Source organism: Ascaphus truei, chromosome 1, assembly GCF_040206685.1.
Source record: "Ascaphus truei isolate aAscTru1 chromosome 1, aAscTru1.hap1, whole genome shotgun sequence".
Taxonomy (NCBI): Eukaryota; Metazoa; Chordata; class Amphibia; order Anura; family Ascaphidae; genus Ascaphus; species Ascaphus truei.
The window spans coordinates 341105887-341125618 of record NC_134483.1 but is presented as its reverse complement, the minus strand read 5'-3'; the positions used below and the strand labels follow the sequence as shown (position 1 = coordinate 341125618).

The following is a 19732-nucleotide window of genomic DNA, read 5'->3' as shown; positions in this document are numbered from 1 at the left end:
TTCAATTTTAAACATTCTATGGTTCGAAAAATGTGTTTTATGATGTTTTCCAGTGGGTCCCTGAATTAGAATCTGAGTGACGATTTTGTAAAATACTGTGTGATAAAACTGTAAGAATCCTACTATTATGCGGCTTTTTAGGAAGAACCGCCCATAGCATGTGTTTGTTTATTTAACAGATGAGGCACAAGTCTTAACGGAGCCACCAAGTGCAACCACAACCACCACTATTGGAATATCTGCAACCTGGGCCACACTGGCCGGCTCTCATGGGAAGAGAAATACTACAATTACCACAAACGGCACGAAGAGGAAATGCCGAAAGAATAAAATCACCTCTGACAATGTCCAGATCATATTTGAAGACCAGCTGCCAATTGCATACGGTCAAGAGGGAAAACTCAATGGAGAGTCGAAGAGCAGCAGCACCAGCGAAAGTGGGGACAGCGACAACATGAGGATCTCCAGCTGCAGCGACGAGAGCAGCAACAGCAGCAATAAGAGCGACAATCATTCCTCCACAAACGATACAAGCCTGCAGAGCAAGAAGAAACCCTCGGTCCTTGTGACTTCTCCCAAGAATGAGAGAAAAGTGGTGTCTGCTAAAACGTCCGTAAAGTAAGTCCTTGCATATTCCACGGACTGGCACAATTCTGTGACCTGTTCAGTCTAATATTTTTTGATGCATTTACTGTAATTTAAAGAATGTCAAAGGTCATGTTTTTTCCTTTGTATTCCACTTGTTTAGCTGATTTTATTTTCATATATAAAAATGTTTGGCACAACTTGACATGCATTTTTTTTTTTTTGTAGTAAAACAGATACAATATTTAGGAATGTCAAGATCTCTTGGTAAATTCATATTGAACCCACTTACAGTAATACTATACATTATATTTCTAATATACAATATTCTTTCTAATTTGTTTTGAAATCTAGAATAGGTGTGCATGACATGCAAAAGATGCTGCAGTTGCATTCACGGTGGTTGGGGAATACCATGAGATCATTGTTTTTCTCTCTTGTGTTCTTAAGGTTATCAGAATCAATTATTGAAGCGACTAGTAATTCGTTGTCCACAAGCACTAAGTCAGGACCAACTCCACTCACCTCTCCAAATGGAAAACTAATCATAGCTAGTCCTAAGAGAGGACAGAAGAGAGAAGAAGGCTGGAAAGAAGTGGTGAGAAGGCAAGTATAGTAACTACTAGGAAAGGTTGACTACCTTTATTTTAGCACGTGCACAAATGTTATCCGAAACGGGCCAGTCTGAGTAGAACAGTGTTTATATATTTTAGGCTGATTTCTTCTAGATTTGCATACCTTAAAACAAATCCCGTTTTCTATGAAAATCATAATACAGCTGTCTTTGTTTTCAACCACCGTCATAACTATTGTATATTATATATCTATTGAACACAGATTGAAAATCTAGAGGGATGAGCACATAATTGCAGTTCATTTATTATTTTTCTATTACATTCTGTTTAGGTCATAGTAATATTGATGGAAATATAGATTTTTTTTTTTTTTAATACTATTTTTTTCCTGCACATTTATTCCAGAATTTAGGCAGTAGAGCCATGCCAAATGTGTATATTATTTTGTCTACACTAGTCTGTAAATGTACAGGCTTGGGTTGCATGCCCCTTCATTATTGCGGTCTTTTATAGAATATATTTTTTACACCACAAGTTTGCACTAAGTTCCCTCCCCCAAATTAAGTGAAGCATTAATAGTCTAGTTTTTGAGAGGTAATTATGAAGGGCGCAGCTGGGTTCTCACTCCAATGTCGATGCTGTTGGCACTAAGGTGCATCTCCCCTTTTACACTAACACACTTCCTCTCATATCCCTGATTATTTTCTCATTAAATAGATTACCCATGAAGCCCGAATGGTAAACATCTGGGCATTGTAACATGTAGGCTATATTAGGCCATATTGACTAATTTAGTTGTACATGTGTGCAGTCTTTCAATGTGATGGTCCCTGCAGTATTATGTGGGATCTTACATTGTTTAATATACTGATAAGCTTGTGTTTAACCATGTTAATCAGATGAATGGCAGATGCAGTTGGTATTAAAACCCTTGGTGCTGGGAATTCATTGAATATATATAGTTATAGTTATAGTGATATAGTTATATAGTTATAGATATAGTTATATATATATATATATATATATATATATATATTATATATATATATATATATATATATAGTGGTTGACAAATCACCCAAAAATCTACTCGCCACACAAAAAAATCTACTCGCCACCTAGTACCAAACGTGTGCTGTTTGGGCCAATATTTACTCGCCCGGGGGTTAAATCCACTCGCCCGGGGCGAGCAAATGTATAGGTTTGTCGAACACTGTATATATATGTATATATATATATATATATATATATATATATATATATATATATATATATATATATATATATATATATATATATATATATATATATATTTATGCAATATAATAGAACACTCTGTATACCTAATTAGATTTTCTTTTTCATGCTTTGTTGTATGAAAAGTGCTATATCATAAGCTTTATGGTCTTCTTCCTGCAGGTCTAAGAAAGTCTCTGTACCATCTACAGTAATTTCACGAGTGATTGGGAGAGGTGGCTGTAACATCAATGCTATCAGAGAGTTTACAGGAGCGCATATCGACATTGACAAACAGAAGGACAAAACTGGTGACAGAATAATAACAATAAGGTAAAATGCAGCAACTTAATGCGATATGCAGCCTTTAATATTCAAAGATGTAAAATAAAAAAATATATATATTGGATATAAATGGATTCTTGAATCAAGTCACACATTAATTGACACTCCACAATATTATTATTTTGGTGTGCACTGGACCACTGATTTATTTATTTTTGTGTGTACACACACACACACACTATTGATCACACCATTCTCCTGAACACACCACTCCACTGGCCTCCGTGACGCAGCCCTCGCTCCTAGTTCATGTTCTACCTATTCAACTGCTCTAGTATCTCCTCTTCACAAGGCCCTGTCTTTGGCCCTTCGCTCATCTCACTCTACACCTCTTCTCTTGGTGAACTAATGCAGTCTTTTAGCTTTCAGTGTCATCTCTCTGCTGAGGAAACCCAAATGTACCTCTCCTCCCCTGTCCTTTCCTGTGTCACTGTCTGACTAATTTCTCCTTCATTCCTCACATTGTCCCTCACAAACTCCTGCTGTTTCCACCTCCGAAATATCACCAGGATATGCTATTTTCTCACTCGTGGTGCAACTTCAATCCTAATAAACTCATCTTGTCCTGCCTTTACTACTGCAACCTTGTCCTAGTTGGCATTCCCCTTGCTTTGACTTCTAAAGTTCTCAACGATGATGCCCTCCCCCTTACATCTCAGCCCTCATCCCCAAATATATACCCCCTACGTTCTGCCCATGACTTCCACCTTTCCTCCAGCCTTATCACCTCTTCTCACTCCCGTGTAAGACTTCTCCCGTACTGCCCCCTCTCTGGAATTCCCTACCATGCACCATCAGACTCTCCCCCAGCTTTCAGACATTTGTAAACTCACCTCTAACATACAACTCCCCCCCTCCCCCCCCACTTCTCTTCCTCCTCCCCAAACACCATTTGGAGCTAGCTGTTCATCTGGACCAATTTTCACGCTATGTAACACCCCCTAACATCGCCACCCTCGAACTTAAATGAGATCAGCTGTCAGGCTGGACCATGGACCAACCTGAGATATACACCATCCCACAACATGCAGCCACTTTACCTTTTCAGCTCAACATTGTCCCTCAATCTCTCGATTCTAAGCTCTCTCAAGCACAGCTCTCATTACCTTTTTTATCTGTGTGCATGTTTGGCCTTATTTGTATACCACTCCTTTTTATGTAATTAGCTCATCTCTGTACCTCCATTGTACTACGTTGCGGTATATGTTGCCGCTTTACAAATAACAATAATAACCTCTGACAAGCTAGCCTGGGTGCACATATATAGGGATAGATGGATATCTATCTTTAGAGTGGTGAAGACTGTACCTTCACTCATTCCTATTAAACTCTTCAATTGCAGATGTTTAATTTCACATGTTAGATTTTTCTAACTGAATTTGAGAAGTCCAAGACTATTAATCTGTATTACTTGTTGTTACTTGTCAACTGACATACAGCCAAAATTAAACAAATGTATTGCTGCATACTTATACATTTACTTTATAATCACAAGAATTTGGATTTATAAATGTGAAAATGTTTAATTCCCTTTCATCATACCAGGCATTCTGCTGTTTTATGTCTCTTTCTTTATTAGGCTTCTAAGAAAATAAACATATTTTAGAAAGTGTTAAGTACTTTGTTAGTGTGTGAGTTAGATATGTAGATATCTATATTGATATATAGATATCTATCCACCGATTAATAAACAAGTATATCAAATAATTTACAATTTGGTTTCTTTTATGCAGGGGTGGAACAGAATCAACCAGGCAAGCAACACATCTGATTAACGCGCTCATTAAAGACCCCGATAAAGAAATAGATGAACTTATCCCAAAGAATCGTTTAAAAAGCTCTTCAGCAAATTCAAAAGCAGCATCTTCAACCTTGGCCACCATTTCCTCTGTTAACAGCTCAGTTATGGGTATCAAAGTTACTGCTGTCACAGTCTCGTCAACATCACAAGCAGCCTCAGCCCTCGCCTTGCCAGCCATTTCTTCAGCATCTGCTCACAAACCCTTGAAAAACCCAGTGAATAATGTGCGGCCGGGGTTTCCAGTCTCACTCCCGTTGTCTTATCCCCCTCCACAGTTTGCTCACGCTTTACTTGCTGCCCAGACTTTTCAACAGATCCGTCCTCCTCGGTTGCCCATGACGCATTTTGGAGGAACCTTCCCTCCAGCCCAGTCAACCTGGGGTCCCTTTCCCGTCAGGCCTCTAAGTCCCGCACGCGCTACTAACTCGCCTAAGTCTCACGTGATGCCTCGCCATACTAATCAGAATATCATCAGCCCCCAGGTGAACCTTGGAGTCCCTTCGTCCACTAGCCCGGCAGCTACCACAAACTCTGCGGCCACAAGCGTGCCTGTTTCGTCAGCAAGTGGAAGCCACAGTTCACCTTCAGTCAGAAGACAGCTTTTTGTCACAATGGTCAAAACTTCTAACTCCACTACAACTACAGTCACCACCACAGCAAGCAACCATGTCACCACACCAACAGCCTCCTCCTGCCCCGTACCCACAGCCAAAGAACACCACCCAGCGTCATCACCTTCATCACCATCCCCACCATCCCTGCCTGGAGGGGGATCTAGGAGCAGCCCTTCTGATTGCCTGACATCCTCTCCAAACAAAGGGGCCTCCGTGTCCTCTGAGCACGATTTGGGCAACCAGCCTGTCGTGGAGACAACTAGCTCAGGCAGCAGCAGGCAAGTGAGTTCTACCTCTGGAAGTACCTCAATGCATTCAACGCATCAGCAGTCTCAAGGTTCTGTTTCTCAAGATTCCCGACCTCCCGTAATGCAGTCACAAGCACCTCCTGCAGACCCAAGGGCGGCACTTACTCTCAACTTAGCAGCAAGTGGTTCCGCTCACCAGGCTACGTCTGTTCCTTCTAACATTTCTGCATCCTACTCCTTGTCTCAGCCATCCATGGTGTCTACTCAGTCTGCTGCTAAAATGGAGACCTCTGCAGTTAGACCTCACTTACACGGAACAAGCCCTGCCCACAAGAACCACGCTCCTGTGCAAAATTCCTCTGTCTCGGGCCTCATTGTGCATACAAATATTAAACGGCCTCAAAGTGTTCCATCTTCTGGTCAGCTTCCTTCAAATCTAAGTGCACAAAGTGCTTCTCAAAATTCAGGACATCCCTCAAACAAACCCATGGCCCCCAACTACAGTTCAGCTCTACCTTTTGGTCCTTTCAGCACTCTCTTTGAAAATAATCCATCTCCCTCACATCCCTACTGGGGTGGCTCTATGGTTTCATCTCAGTCCACTCAAGAGTCCATGCTTTCTGCCCAGTCTTCATATCTGCCAAATTCAGAGTCAATGCTTCCGTCTGATACTTCCAAAGCCCCAGGTTTCCGGCCACCAATGCAAAGGCCAGCTCAGAGTCCCTCAGGTGAGTGCACATTTGTTGCTTTTCATAGTGGGTCCAATTATTGAAGCAAAAAACAAACGTAGAATGTTAACTTTTAGGTACCCATAATTTATAGGCAATTAATATTAAGTCAATATTCTAAATCTGTCAGCAGTCGGTAATATAATAGACCCACAGGGGCCACACACTACTCATAATTGCGCCAGTAGAACACATGGTGGAGAAGAGGGTGACGTGGAAGGGGCTGTACCTCTCTCCCTGGGGCACCGGCAGCAGGGACGTTGCAGCTGTAGGTAGGGGAGCCTCCCCGTCACCTCCCTGTCATACACGCCAGTGTGCTCATTAATACTGTCCCTTTTTGGTAACCTTAAATAGCCCACTTTGCTGGACTGAAACGGTTGTGATTTATTCAAACTGCTTCAATATTCCTTTAGGAATACTACACTTTTTTTTTCTTCCTTTTTTTTCTTCTCTCCCCCCTCCCCTTCATATAACTATGGTACTGTTGCATTTCAGCACCCACAAGTATTCCTTTGATGCAACCACTGAGTGACTGTATATTGCTCTCGTGGCTATTTGATGCAGGTTCACGTTTAAAGGGATCTAGTCAAGTCTGGGCTAAAGAAGTGCATGGCCAGCACACTTACGCACACTCTTTTGACCTCTTGGGTCTCGGTTGTAATCGCTGTGTAAAACGGCAGGCATGAGCTTAAATGGATCCACGTTAAAGTGTATAAAAACCTAAAAGTGATGTGATGAATACTCATTTGCATGTTATTACTCGCTTAAAGAAAAAGTCACAACCAGTGATGTAACGGCTTCTTATTTGTGTGAGGTTTGGTGATTATTTTGTTTCCCCTGGACTGGCATTTAAACTTGGTAACTTAATTGGAGTACCCAGAGTAAAAAAAAATAAAAATAAAATAAATGCATAACAGTAATTGAAATAAATATAAGGTGTAGAAAAAAAAGGGGGGTTTGCTGCTTTAACCCTTTGGGTGCCCCAAGACATAAACACTGCATCATTGAGTCTGGCAGCTATATCATGCCCAAAGAGGGTGGGGTGTTTTTTTTGGTGTAAAGCTTTGCTGGTGCCTTGTGTTCCCGTGGCGTGCAGAACGCGATATGAAGTATAGAGAAATAGACGAAAATGTCTGTTTCCAGGTTGAGGGCCGCAGCGGTCACATGACCGCTTTCAAGAGCTGGGACCCAAGAGGTCAAAACAGTGTGCGTAGGTTTGCTGGCCATGCACTTACTTTGCTGGATCCCTTTAAACGTGCGCCTGAATCCGATTATCTACAAGAGCAATATACATGCACTCAATGGTTGCTTCAAAAGGAATACTGGCGGGTGCTGAAAAGCAATAGTATAATACAGTTATATGAAGAAAATAAGAGTAGCACTCCTAATGGAATTTTTAAGCGGTTTGTGATTTATTCAACCAACGTTGAACATGATCTGGGCCCGTGGCCCCTCCAGCACTCAGGGTTATAGGTATCCATGTGAAAGTGGATACGAAGCAAAAAGAGATGCACAGAATTTGCATTTGCAGGTCATTATCCAGAATCCCTGGCTGCAGTGGAAGCATTGTATGCTGTGTAATTCTGCTTTTTGACAAGGTTTAACTGCACTGTAACTCATATATAGCACATGTAGTGATTCTTTTAAATGTTAACCCTTTAGGCACCGTATGTCTCCTCCCCTCCCTCCCCCGGTCCCCCCCACCGTCCCATGTCTTAAATCACGTTCTTGTTTGTGCGTATTCGATTGATTTTAGATTCAAAGATGTAACCACCGTATTTAAACTACTTTTATTCCCCCCAAAGGTATTGTGAACATGGATTCACCGTATACTTCTGTGGCATCGTCCGCTACTCATCTGGGTACCTTTGCCTCAAACCTTTCTGGAGGTCAGATGTATGCACCTGGAGGTGCACCGGCAGCTTCTAATTTCAACCGACAACATTTCTCTCCACTCAGTTTATTGACTCCATGTTCATCAGCATCTAGTGGTAAGAAGTGAAACGTGACATACAGTATTTGTTACAGTAATGCTTTAAAGTGCATTTTAACAACTTTTCGAGGACCGTACATTAAGTTCCTGCATACAAGCTCATTACCATTTAACTTCTCCGGCAGGTTTTTTTTTACCTACCGGTGGGGGGAGAGAGAGGGGAGGGCGGGGGGGGTGCAACAGAGCTGCTGATTGGTCTCCAGGAGCTGTTCCTATGGTCGCCTGGTTGCTCAGTGGCCACAACATGGCCAAGTGATCAGGCTCACTCCGGCAGCCAATAGAAAGTTGTAACGCCATCTGGAACTGATATTGCAACTTTCTATTCGTGCCCGGGTGGGTGCTATTTGTACGTTTGTTTTCCTTTTCAAACCCGACAAATATCTCGTGAACAGAGAGGATTGCCTGAGATTTTGGTCCATGGATCAGCTCTGAGGGACCTATCTCTCCCCTGTCTAGGTAAGCTTTAAAAAAAAGCACATCATTTGGGGGGGGCGCTTGCTTGCCAATTATAACCATTATTTAGTTCTGACTCTCATCCAGAACTATGGCGTGATTTAAAACCGCTTAATATTAAAAGGTACTGTACATGCGAGCAAAATGAATTACATTTTTCTACACGAAAATTCCGAAAAACAATTGAATCAAACAAAGAAAGACATTACACAAAGTTTGAGTGTCATCTTTGCAGCTGAATTTAAAGTGAAAATCTGGATTGACCATGGTATCCTGGTTGTCCATAAAATAAATGTGTAATGTTTATTGATAGATATGGACAGCAGCATTGTGTCACTTATGTTAGATGTGTCTTCACACTTACGTATTTTTTCAGATTCTTCAGCCCAGGCTGCGTCTGCCGGTGTTCGAGCGCAGTCTCCTTCCCCTTCTGGTGGACCCATGGTGTCTGAGAAACCCAGCTCTGTGCCTCAGGACAGAAAAGTTCCTGTACCAATCGGAACAGAGCGCTCAGCACGGATACGGCAGACTGGGACCTCCACGCCATCGGTGATTGGGAGCAACTTGGCCACTTCTGTAGGACACAGTGGGATCTGGTCTTTTGAAGGCATGGGAGGCAGTCAGGGTAAGCCCAAAAATACAGGTTGATCTTGTCCTTGAACCTTGCAAAACCCAAAGATAATCCTAAGTAACTGTATTTAGTTTATTAAAGAGGGGTCATCAACCTTTGCACACAGCTAATGTGGAATGTTATTTAGACTGTGTTAAAATTACTTGTCCAAGTTCATTTTGAACTGCTGAATCAACATAAAATATTGGAATACGCAGGGATGCAAACTGCTGACCTTAATGGACCCAGAGCAAGTTTAGAGGTGTTATGTTAGTAGAGTGAAACTCCTGTATGTAACTGGTGCAACCAGGGCATAGCCCCACTTGTTTTTACATATAGTTTGTCTTCTTTCTGGTGAAAATAATCTAGCGGCATGCCAGGTCCTTCCATGTTCCCTCAGTAGTAGCTAGCAGCATGCCAGGTCCTTCCATGTTCCTGCAGTAGTAGCTAGCGGCATGCTAGGTCCTTCCATGTTCCTGCAGTAGTAGCTAGCAGCATGCTAGGTCCTTCCATGTTCCTGCAGTAGTAGCTAGCGGCATGCTAGGTCCTTCCATGTTCCTGCAGTAGTAGCTAGCAGCATGCTAGGTCCTTCCATGTTCCCTCAGTAGTAGCTAGCAGCATGCTAGGTCCTTCCATGTTCCCTCAGTAGTAGCTAGCGGCATGCTAGGTCCTACCATGTTCCCTCAGTAGTAGCTAGCAGCATGCTAGGTCCTTCCATGTTCCCTCAGTAGTAGCTAGCAGCATGCTAGGTCCTTCCACGTTCCTGCAGTAGTAGCTAGCAGCATGCCAGGTCCTTCCACGTTCCTGCAGTAGTAGCTAGCAGCATGCCAGGTCCTTCCATGTTCCCTCAGTAGTAGCTAGCAGCATGCTAGGTCCTTCCATGTTCCCTCAGTAGTAGCTAGCGGCATGCTAGGTCCTTCCATGTTCCTGCAGTAGTATCTAGCAGCATGCTAGGTCCTTCCATGTTCCCTCAGTAGTAGCTAGCGGCATGCTAGGTCCTTCCATGTTCCCTCAGTAGTAGCTAGCAGCATGCCAGGTCCTTCCATGTTCCCTCAGTAGTAGCTAGCAGCATGCTAGGTCCTTCCACGTTCCTGCAGTAGTAGCTAGCAGCATGCCAGGTCCTTCCATGTTCCCTCAGTAGTAGCTAGCAGCATGCTAGGTCCTTCCATGTTCCCTCAGTAGTAGCTAGCAGCATGCCAGGTCCTTCCATGTTCCATCAGTAGTAGCTAGCGGCATGCTAGGTCCTTCCACGTTCCTTCAGTAGTAGCTAGCGGCAAGCTAGGTCCTTCCACGTTCCTGCAGTAGTAGCTAGCTGCATGCTAGGTCCTTCCATGTTCCTGCAGTAGTAGCTAGCGGCATGCTAGGTCCTTCCACGTTCCTGCAGTAGTAGCTAGCGGCATGCTAGGTCCTTCCACGTTCCTTCAGTAGTAGCTAGCGGCATGCCAGGTCCTTCCACGTTCCTTCAGTAGTAGCTAGCGGCATGCCAGGTCCTTCCACGTTCCTTCAGTAGTAGCTAGCGGCATGCCAGGTCCTTCCACGTTCCTTCAGTAGTAGCTAGCAGCATGCTAGGTCCTTCCATGTTCCCTCAGTAGTAGCTAGCGGCATGCTAGGTCCTTCCATGTTCCTGCAGTAGTAGCTAGCAGCATGCTAGGTCCTTCCATGTTCCTGCAGTAGTAGCTAGCGGCATGCTAGGTCCTTCCATGTTCCTGAAATAGTAGCTAGCGGCATGCTAGGTCCTTCCATGTTCCTGCAGTAGTAGCTAGCGGCATGCTAGGTCCTTCCATGTTCCTGCAGTAGTAGCTAGCGGCATGCTAGGTCCTTCCATGTTCCTGCAGTAGTAGCTAGCGGCATGCTAGGTCCTTCCATGTTCCCTCAGTAGTAGCTAGCGGCATGCTAGGTCCTTCCACGTTCCTGCAGTAGTAGCTAGCGGCATGCTAGGTCCTTCCACGTTCCCTCAGTAGTAGCTAGCGGCATGCTAGGTCCTTCCATGTTCCTGCAGTAGTAGCTAGCGGCATGCTAGGTCCTTCCATGTTCCTGCAGTAGTAGCTAGCGGCATGCTAGGTCCTTCCATGTTCCTGCAGTAGTAGCTAGCGGCATGCTAGGTCCTTCCATGTTCCTGCAGTAGTAGCTAGCGGCATGCTAGGTCCTTCCATGTTCCTGCAGTAGTAGCTAGCGGCATGCTAGGTCCTTCCACGTTCCTGCAGTAGTAGCTAGCGGCATGCTAGGTCCTTCCACGTTCCTGCAGTAGTAGCTAGCGGCATGCTAGGTCCTTCCACGTTCCTGCAGTAGTAGCTAGCGGCATGCTAGGTCCTTCCACGTTCCTGCAGTAGTAGCTAGCGGCATGCTAGGTCCTTCCACGTTCCTGCAGTAGTAGCTAGCAGCATGCTAGGTCCTTCCACGTTCCTGCAGTAGTAGCTAGCGGCATGCTAGGTCCTTCCACGTTCCTGCAGTAGTAGCTAGCGGCATGCTAGGTCCTTCCACGTTCCTGCAGTAGTAGCTAGCGGCATGCTAGGTCCTTCCATGTTCCTGCAGTAGTAGCTAGCAGCAGTAAATGCTCTTCCCCAATTCCATATACAAAAACAAGAGTATGGAAACCTATTTGTGAACAGATGGTAAACTTCTAGCAAGGTAACAAACTTCCGTTTTTCCTTAGACCACTGAAATGTTTAAAAAAAACATAACCGAACAAGCTAGCTAAAATAAAGCATGTTTTGTCAATTCCAATTTGTATACAATCTAGTTCTAAGGAATTCAATATCACAGCACCCTCTTCTAATTTATAAGAGCATATTTACATTTTTTTGAAATACAAAATATATTCAAACATACACCTGTTTGTCATGTTTTAAAGTGTGCTGTATGCATTCAGTCATTGTTGTGGTGTAATCTACTGATACAGACAGATGCAATAATAACCAAAAACAAGTGCAAAGTCCATTCTTATTTCACAAACCTGTTCATTGCAGCAAGTTGAGCAGAGTTGGAGAAGGTTACCGTGCACAATATGAGATGTATCAAAATCCGCACCTAAATCTGCTGCAGTTTTCTGTTTTCTTTGCGTCACATTAGCCTGGTCCAGGGGTAGTGATAAACTTTGGTTCTATGAAATCTGCCCCAAACGTAAGGAGCAAGATGAACCAGCTGCTTAATTCCACCGGCACACATTAACGCTAGTCATATTTTATTTTGTGCTCTTATCTGGATACATATTGAGAACACGAAAGAGAGAATCTCTAGTGATGCATTCGCCTCTACCAATAATGAAAAATAAATACATTTTATAGAAAGAAACACAATACAATTTAAAAACTCATAGCGCCAGTGTGCATTTGAAATATGTCAACTGTCTTTAGCAATAAGTTGCTCTATTTATCTCTTGCAAAATAACAAATTGAGTTCAAACGAGGCCCCTTTTCTTGCAGTGACCTGTGGAAAACGTTTATCAATCATCATAAGCAGTAGACGTGGCCCAACTGGGCAACCACTAGTATCAGGATTCAGGTTTAGTAGTTTGATTAGTTACGCTGTACATTTACCCTTCGCTAGACTACAGCTGCAGCTTGGAAGGAACACTGGGACTACTGAGGCAGCATTATTATTTCACCGCTGTTGGGGCAAATAGCCTTATAGGATGTAGGCATGAGATCTGCCACCCCCCCTCACTGTCGGTGACCATTTGGGTCGTCAGCCTGCTTTTAACAGGGGGTTACTTGCCCCATTAATATCCTCCATCTTGAGTATTGTCAATTTAAAAGCAAAATCTTATTCTAAACGAGTTTGGGATAATTCTCGTAGCTACATATTGGCACACAGGGTTGTCATTACAGCTTACCTGCGGGGTATATATTATTGACCCCTTCCTGTGCAGTTGACATATTTCACAGAGCACACTGGCACTATTTGAGGTTTTAAATGGTAAGGTGTTTTTTTCTATAAAATAAAATGTATTTATTTTTCATTATTCGTATAGGTGAATGCATCACTGGGGATTCTCTCTATTTTGTGTTCTCAATAGTTATCTTCCCAGATAGCACCCCTCTAGTACGTAATTAAAGGGCTGAGCAGGGACCTCTTTCCTGTTTTGCTATCTGGATTCATGTCACCCAGAGTGCGTGATGATATGATGATGATGTCTTTGCAGATAAAGTATCAGACTGGTGCCACACAGGCATGGGGAATCACATGATGCACAGGCCCATGTCGGATCCAGGCGTGTTTTCACAACATCAAGGAATGGAGCGAGACAGCTCTGGCATTGTACCTCCTTCAGGAGCATTCCATCAGCACATACCTGCTGGCTACATGGACTTTCCAAAAGTTGGGGTAATGTGAATTGTGCCCTTGAAAAATGTCCATCTGCATTAGTCAATGTACAATACTTTGCAAAATGTTCTGTCTGCTAAATGTTGGAGGTAGAAATACAATCATAATGTGCTGAAGTAACCAGTGCAAATTACCAATGATCCACACACAATGTTCTTGCTGATAAGTCTAAGTAATTCGTTTCAAAACCTGTTGAAAGATACTGTGCAATAAGCTCACAGGTATGCAGTTTTGAATCTTCCAATGACCAGTCAATACATGAAGAATTGTATGTTTAATCAAGGCATGTCTACCACACATTATATTAAATGTGGATAAGTGCTAATGCTTAGTAAAGATTTCCATCACATGCCACCAGTTTTTGTGGACTTGAGTAAATTAAATACATATTGTATAGAAAAGTGTTTCCAATTCTAACAGTAATTGCAGCACCCATTTAATAGCTACATCCTGAATCCATAGTGGTAAAGTTAACTTATGTGCTGATGCACCAGGCATTTGCATTCACAAAAATCCAGAATGGTCTAGTTAAATATAAATATGCTATACAGTACCCATTAATTAAATAGGTTGGTCCTGAATGTACAGGTCGCTCATTCTGTAAGGTATTGGATGCTAACTGTTGGAGTACCTAAGAAAGGACCTATTGTATTTCTGCCCAGAAGAGGAAAATTGAATCGGTTTGCTCCTCTACATATTAAAGAAGTTTGGAAAATATAGCCAGACGTGTCCTTTAAATGTTGTTTTATTAGTTGTTACTAATGTAGTCTATTCTGAATGTATTTGGAAACTTAATTGCAACCTTCTCTTTGTAGGGCATGCCTTTCTCGATGTATGGAAATGCAATGATTCCTCCTGGAGCTCCAATGCCAGATGGTACTGGGGGACCTATTTTCAATGGACCTCATGCTGATCCATCTTGGAATTCGCTCATAAAGATGGTTTCAAACTCTACAGAGAATGGGCCTCAAACAGTAAGGACCCTGCTAGAAAGATATGTGCTCTTTGACCATGAAGTACTTTCTGCCATTTCAAGCAGCAATCTTGCATTTCTTTTTTTTATATAGCAATATAGAAGCAGGGGGTCTCCAGAGCTGAACTGGAAATGTCAGCTCCAAGGACCCCCTGCATCCCGAAATATCTCCGCAGGGGGTGCCAGTAGCAACTCCGATTGGGCAAGCATGGGCTATCAAAATGGCGGATTTAATGCTCTCGCATCCTACTGGCCAATAGGAAGCCGTGATGTCATCCCTTGCAGCTTTCTATTGGCCCACATAACAGGACCTTTAAGCCTGCGGGGCTGCTACCGGTGCCCCGTACCTCCTCTCGAGGAGCAGGGGTTCCCTGGAGCTGAAATGAATGTGGTTTGGCTTCGGAGACCCCTGCTTCATATGTATTAAAACAAAAAACATGTTCTGCTACTTTAATGACAAATTGATTCAGTGTGTAGTCTTAGGAACAAAATGATCCAATGGCTCTTAAAGGCTAAGAGCTTTAGTAATCCATAGCAAGCTGATTTTTTTTTTTTTTTTCCCCAAAGGGTCTGAATTGTTTTTTTTGCCATAGGAATGATTTAAGAAATACATTTCTTAGTTACAGCTTTATAATCTATTCTGTGAGGAAAGTGGGCATGCCTTTGCATATTACTCAAGGCTATCTCAATTTCTAATATAGAGAAAATACAAAACCAGTTATTTTACATGCTAGATTCCTCTGCAATTCATTATCAATAGTAATTACAATTCATTATTAATAGTGTGTTGCAGGACACAAGTAGTAGTTTCATCTTCATTAAACCTTTTTTTAATGAAGTTTTATTACATTCATAATTTATATTGTTATTTGTTGCCTAATGTGTGGGGGACTACCTTTCTGGAAAGATACATCAACAAGGTGTTTTAAAATGTAAATAGGGTGTTTGCTACAATAAGCTATATAGGGGTTTGTAAAGGATCATGTTTTCTGAAGTGGTTGACCAGCATTTTAAGTAGAATGTGTTTGGGCTCCAGGGTGATCGTGAGCAAAAATACCTCTAGTGCTCTTATACCATTCTGAAGTCACCCATGTGTCTCTGATCTTCGGTAAACAAGTTCTTTCTCTCTCGACAGGTCTGGACCGGAACCTGGGCCCCTCACATGAACAGTGTGCACATGAACCAGATGGGTTGATTGGGATCGTCTCGATAGCATGGAAAATCCTTCCGTGAGAAGGAGGGGGGAGGGGGAAGAAACCATCCCACAGAAGCAAAAAAAGATGACATGCTTCCAGATCATTCTACGGATGTGGTTGACTGAAGTGTGTAGGCTTTCTGCAGAAGAAATTACTAACTGACCTTTTTCTGTGACCGTTGTGACCGCCCAGTCCCCATCACCATAATTCTCACTATAGTTAGCCTTTCCCTTCCTCTTTATTTTTTTTTTCTTTTTGTTTATGGACATAACTTTTTTTTTTTTCCTCCCTTGAAGCTGTTTGGCTGGTTGGTTTTAGTACTGTAAACTGCTTCTGAGCAAACACAGAAAAATTAGCAAAATTATGTAACTGATTCTGAAGTTTTAGAATGGCAAATAAATGTACAATTGTTTACATAACAGAAATGGCTAAGCAGAGAATTCAATATGTCAGTATAGAGGCTCTACATGATGTAGACTTAAATTAATGTGAGATGTACCTTCATATTCAGAAATCTGGATGTTTCCTTCATACATTAAACTATTAATAAGCAGAAATGTTCTACTTGTGTAATTTTAAGTTCTGTTCCGGTTCGTATACATGCTTTGAGATCTAAAGTCTAACCCCCACCCGGAAATCTTTCTTGGTTTTATTCTTCTTAAAATCACAATATTCCAAATGGACTCTTCCACATTTTAAGATATTTTATGTGCACTATTTCTTGCCACAGCTTGCACAGTACAGAAGGTTTATGCAGCGTGGTAATATTGGGAGTATAGAGGAAATTGTTAATATATTACACTTTTTAAAAAATTATTACCATTGATTTGCGAGCCAACACTTCACAACTACGTACCACATGGGAGATGAAATCTAATCACATATGTTTGTAAATAAATTATACTCAAGTGTAACAAACTCATAGGGTCAGAGGCCCTGTACAGAGGAACTGGCAATTAGAGGCACTCCTGTTTCCTGACATACTTACCTCGGAATAGGGGATGATACCAGCGAAGATGGGGCTAGTTAGATGTATCAGTATGGTGGCTTTAAATGTCCTGCATCCTGCGGGACAATAGGAAGCCGTGACATCAACCTTTGCAGCTTCCTATTGGCCCTCGCGATGTAGGACATTTAGAAGGCAGAGATCAGAGATACAGGCACCCCCTTCACAGGGATCTCTGGAAGAAGGGGGTCACGGGAGCTGAAATAAACACGGTTCAGCTTCATACTGATTTTAACTGTTTTTTTTTTTTTTTTTAATTTAGGAGTGCGCCTTAAAGTGGAGAGTTGTGGATAAACTTTTCATTCATGAGTAGGAAGTGTTTGATTTTTTTCGCTGTGTGAGTAACTCATAAACTACTACTTTTGAGTTGTAAATAGTTTAATTGATGTCACTAGGAAGTTGAAATAAAGGGGGAAATTGTCTCGAAGACTGATATGCTCCCTTAAAGAGTGTATTGAAGCAGCAAGGGTGTTAACAAATAAAGCTATTTTGAAATAATTGACTGCAAGCGAACTTGGGATGTATTGAGGTAGAGGCAAAACAGATGTTACTGCCCCAGTTCTACTTACACAGCCCAGTTTTATGATCAATATAGTACACATTGGCTGTCCTTTTTATCATGGGGAAAATACTTTAATGTAAGGGCCAAGTTTATATATATATATATATATATATATATATATATATATATATATATATATATACATACACACACACACACACACACACACAGTGCAAACAATTTATTTTTTCAGGTCCTCATTTGTTAGGATTTTTTTTTTTTTTTTTTTACAACGTATTGGAACTTTTCAGAAGTCTTGCTGTGTTTCATGAATTAAGCAAATCCTTCAATTGCAAAACGACTCTAACGTATGAGGAGAGGCTAGCTAAATTAGATTTATTTACATTAGAAAAGAGGTGTCTGAGAGGGAATATGATAACTATATACAAATATATTCGGGGACAGTACAAGGAGCTTTCAAAAGAACTGTTCATCCCACGGGCAGTACAAAGGACTCTGGGCCATCCCTTAAGGTTGGAGGAAAGGAGATTTCACCTGCAACAAAGGAAAGGGTTCTTTACAGTAAGCGCAGTTAAAATGTGGAATTCATTACCCATGGAGACTGTGATGGCAGATACAATAGATTTGTTCAAAAAAAGTTGGACATCTTTTTAGATGGGAAAGGTATACAGGGATATACCAAATAAGTATACATGGGAAGGATGTTGATCCAGGGATTAATCCGATTGCCAATTCTTGGAGTCAGGAAGGAATTTATTTTTCCCCTTATGAGATATCATTGGATGATATGTCACTGGGGTTTTTTTGTTTGCCTTCCTCTGGATCAATAAGTATAGATATAGGATAAAGTATCTGTTGTCTAAATTTAGCATAGGTTGAACTTGATGGACGTACGTCTTTTTTCAACCTCATCTACTATGTAACTATGACTATTAAAAATGGTAAGGGGAGATGGTTACATGGTGGGACACCGTCATGAACTGCATCTCCAGGAACTGGTGTTAAGAAAGCACATAAAGCAGAACAATATGGGAAGATCATGGAAATACTTTGAGGAATATACCTACATTTACTAAAGATTGGCGTTGTGGAATAGAACAGGTTCTGAAACCCCCTCATGGTCTTAACATCTGTTCATGACACGGTTTTTCATAACCACTCGAGGGACAAAAAGCACAAGCTAACAGTAGGATGAAGACACCTTTTAGTGTGTGTGTGTGTGTGTGTGTGTGTGTGTGTGTGTGTGTGTGTGTGTGTGTGTGTGTGTGTGTGTGTGTGTGTGATGTTAAACCTTTACAAAGGCACGAATCCCTGAAGAGGGTTTTTTTTTTGTTTTTCATGTCCCCATTTATGGATATGAACAGTTGGAGCAGCCATGTCTTTAAAATTTCTATATGTCTAAGGCTCAGATAGAATCTGTATGAAAATCTAATTTACTAGTTTGCTGCCTGGCTTCAATACACAAACTAGTTCTCAAATTGAAATCCTCTGTGGTTGAAGCAGCATTCTAAAGCCAAGATATGATATCGGGAAATAAGAACACTAAAAATGTTTCAGCCCCACAATCCCCCAGGGTTTCCCGTGCTCTGTTGCACATTTGCACATGGGCAATAATCATGCAAAGATGCTGATTGAAGACAGTATTCCTCCAACATCATTATTGAAAAGCTTGCTGGTTTAGGCTAAGGCCCCGCTCCCTCAGTCAGCGCGCCCGCACTGCAGACAGGCGGCGCGCTGACAGGCACAGACCGCGATATGCGGTCTGTATGGATTGGGAGGGGCGGCGTGGTTTGAGCAGAGGGACCCGCTACTCCCCCCCTCCTCCCTCCACGGGCTCGGTCTCCCGGGCTGCAGGAGGGAGCTGCTGCTGGAAGGAAGGTAAGCTCCCGCTCCCTCCTCCTTCCCTCTCCCCCCCCCCTCCTACACGCTGAGACACACACACACACCACCCCCTTACCTTGTGTAGGAAGCTGTCTGACCGCTCCCGCCCCCGCAGCTGATACGCTCATCAGCGCACCACGTGACGCGTCACCGCTCGGGATCACAATTTTCTTGCATTACCTGGCGGCTGACGCGTCACAGTGCGTAGTGAGCCGTGCAGCGAGCGGGGACTGGGACCTGCTCAGAAGGATTCCCCTGCTGGTGGGGAATGCTCATGCGGCCACCCACGCCACCGGGCGCAGCGGGTCCCAGCCCTTACTAATTTTGCATTTGTTTTTTCAGTGATCTGGACCATTTTAAGCTGTCCTCCTCAAAACTCTGATACTGCCATATTTAGGAAAAATAAAACATCCAGATCACGTCATTAAAATGTAAATGTTTCAAAGCAATTAGGGGTGTGCGCTTTCAGTGTCGGGTGTCCTTTACATGGCCATTACAAAGGACAATCACTTTCATTTTAGAGTGCATGTTTTACTACAGTTGAAAATTACATAATTTGTGATGACTCAATAGCATTTGTGAATAAGACGGAGATTAAAAGCTATGTGACAAATTGTAGTACTTTTGCACTTCTATTCTTAA

The 19732-nt window shown here is 42.4% G+C and overlaps 1 protein-coding gene across 9 annotated transcripts in view; it reads left to right on the top strand.

Moving 5' to 3' along the window:
• The window catches only part of ANKRD17 (ankyrin repeat domain 17), a 133130-nt gene extending 116893 nt beyond the window's left edge, over window positions 1–16237 (top strand). For all 9 annotated transcript variants that reach the window (XM_075608153.1, XM_075608143.1, XM_075608133.1 and 6 more), the window contains 9 exons: window positions 180–618; window positions 1036–1191; window positions 2580–2729; window positions 4475–6132; window positions 7938–8123; window positions 8955–9203; window positions 13330–13511; window positions 14327–14485; window positions 15620–16237. In XM_075608153.1, coding sequence (XP_075464268.1) covers window positions 180–618; window positions 1036–1191; window positions 2580–2729; window positions 4475–6132; window positions 7938–8123; window positions 8955–9203; window positions 13330–13511; window positions 14327–14485; window positions 15620–15679 — 3239 coding nt within the window. In that variant the 3' untranslated portion in view covers window positions 15680–16237. The remainder of the gene's footprint in view (window positions 1–179; window positions 619–1035; window positions 1192–2579; window positions 2730–4474; window positions 6133–7937; window positions 8124–8954; window positions 9204–13329; window positions 13512–14326; window positions 14486–15619) is intronic.
• The last annotated feature ends 3495 nt before the right edge of the window (window positions 16238–19732 follow it).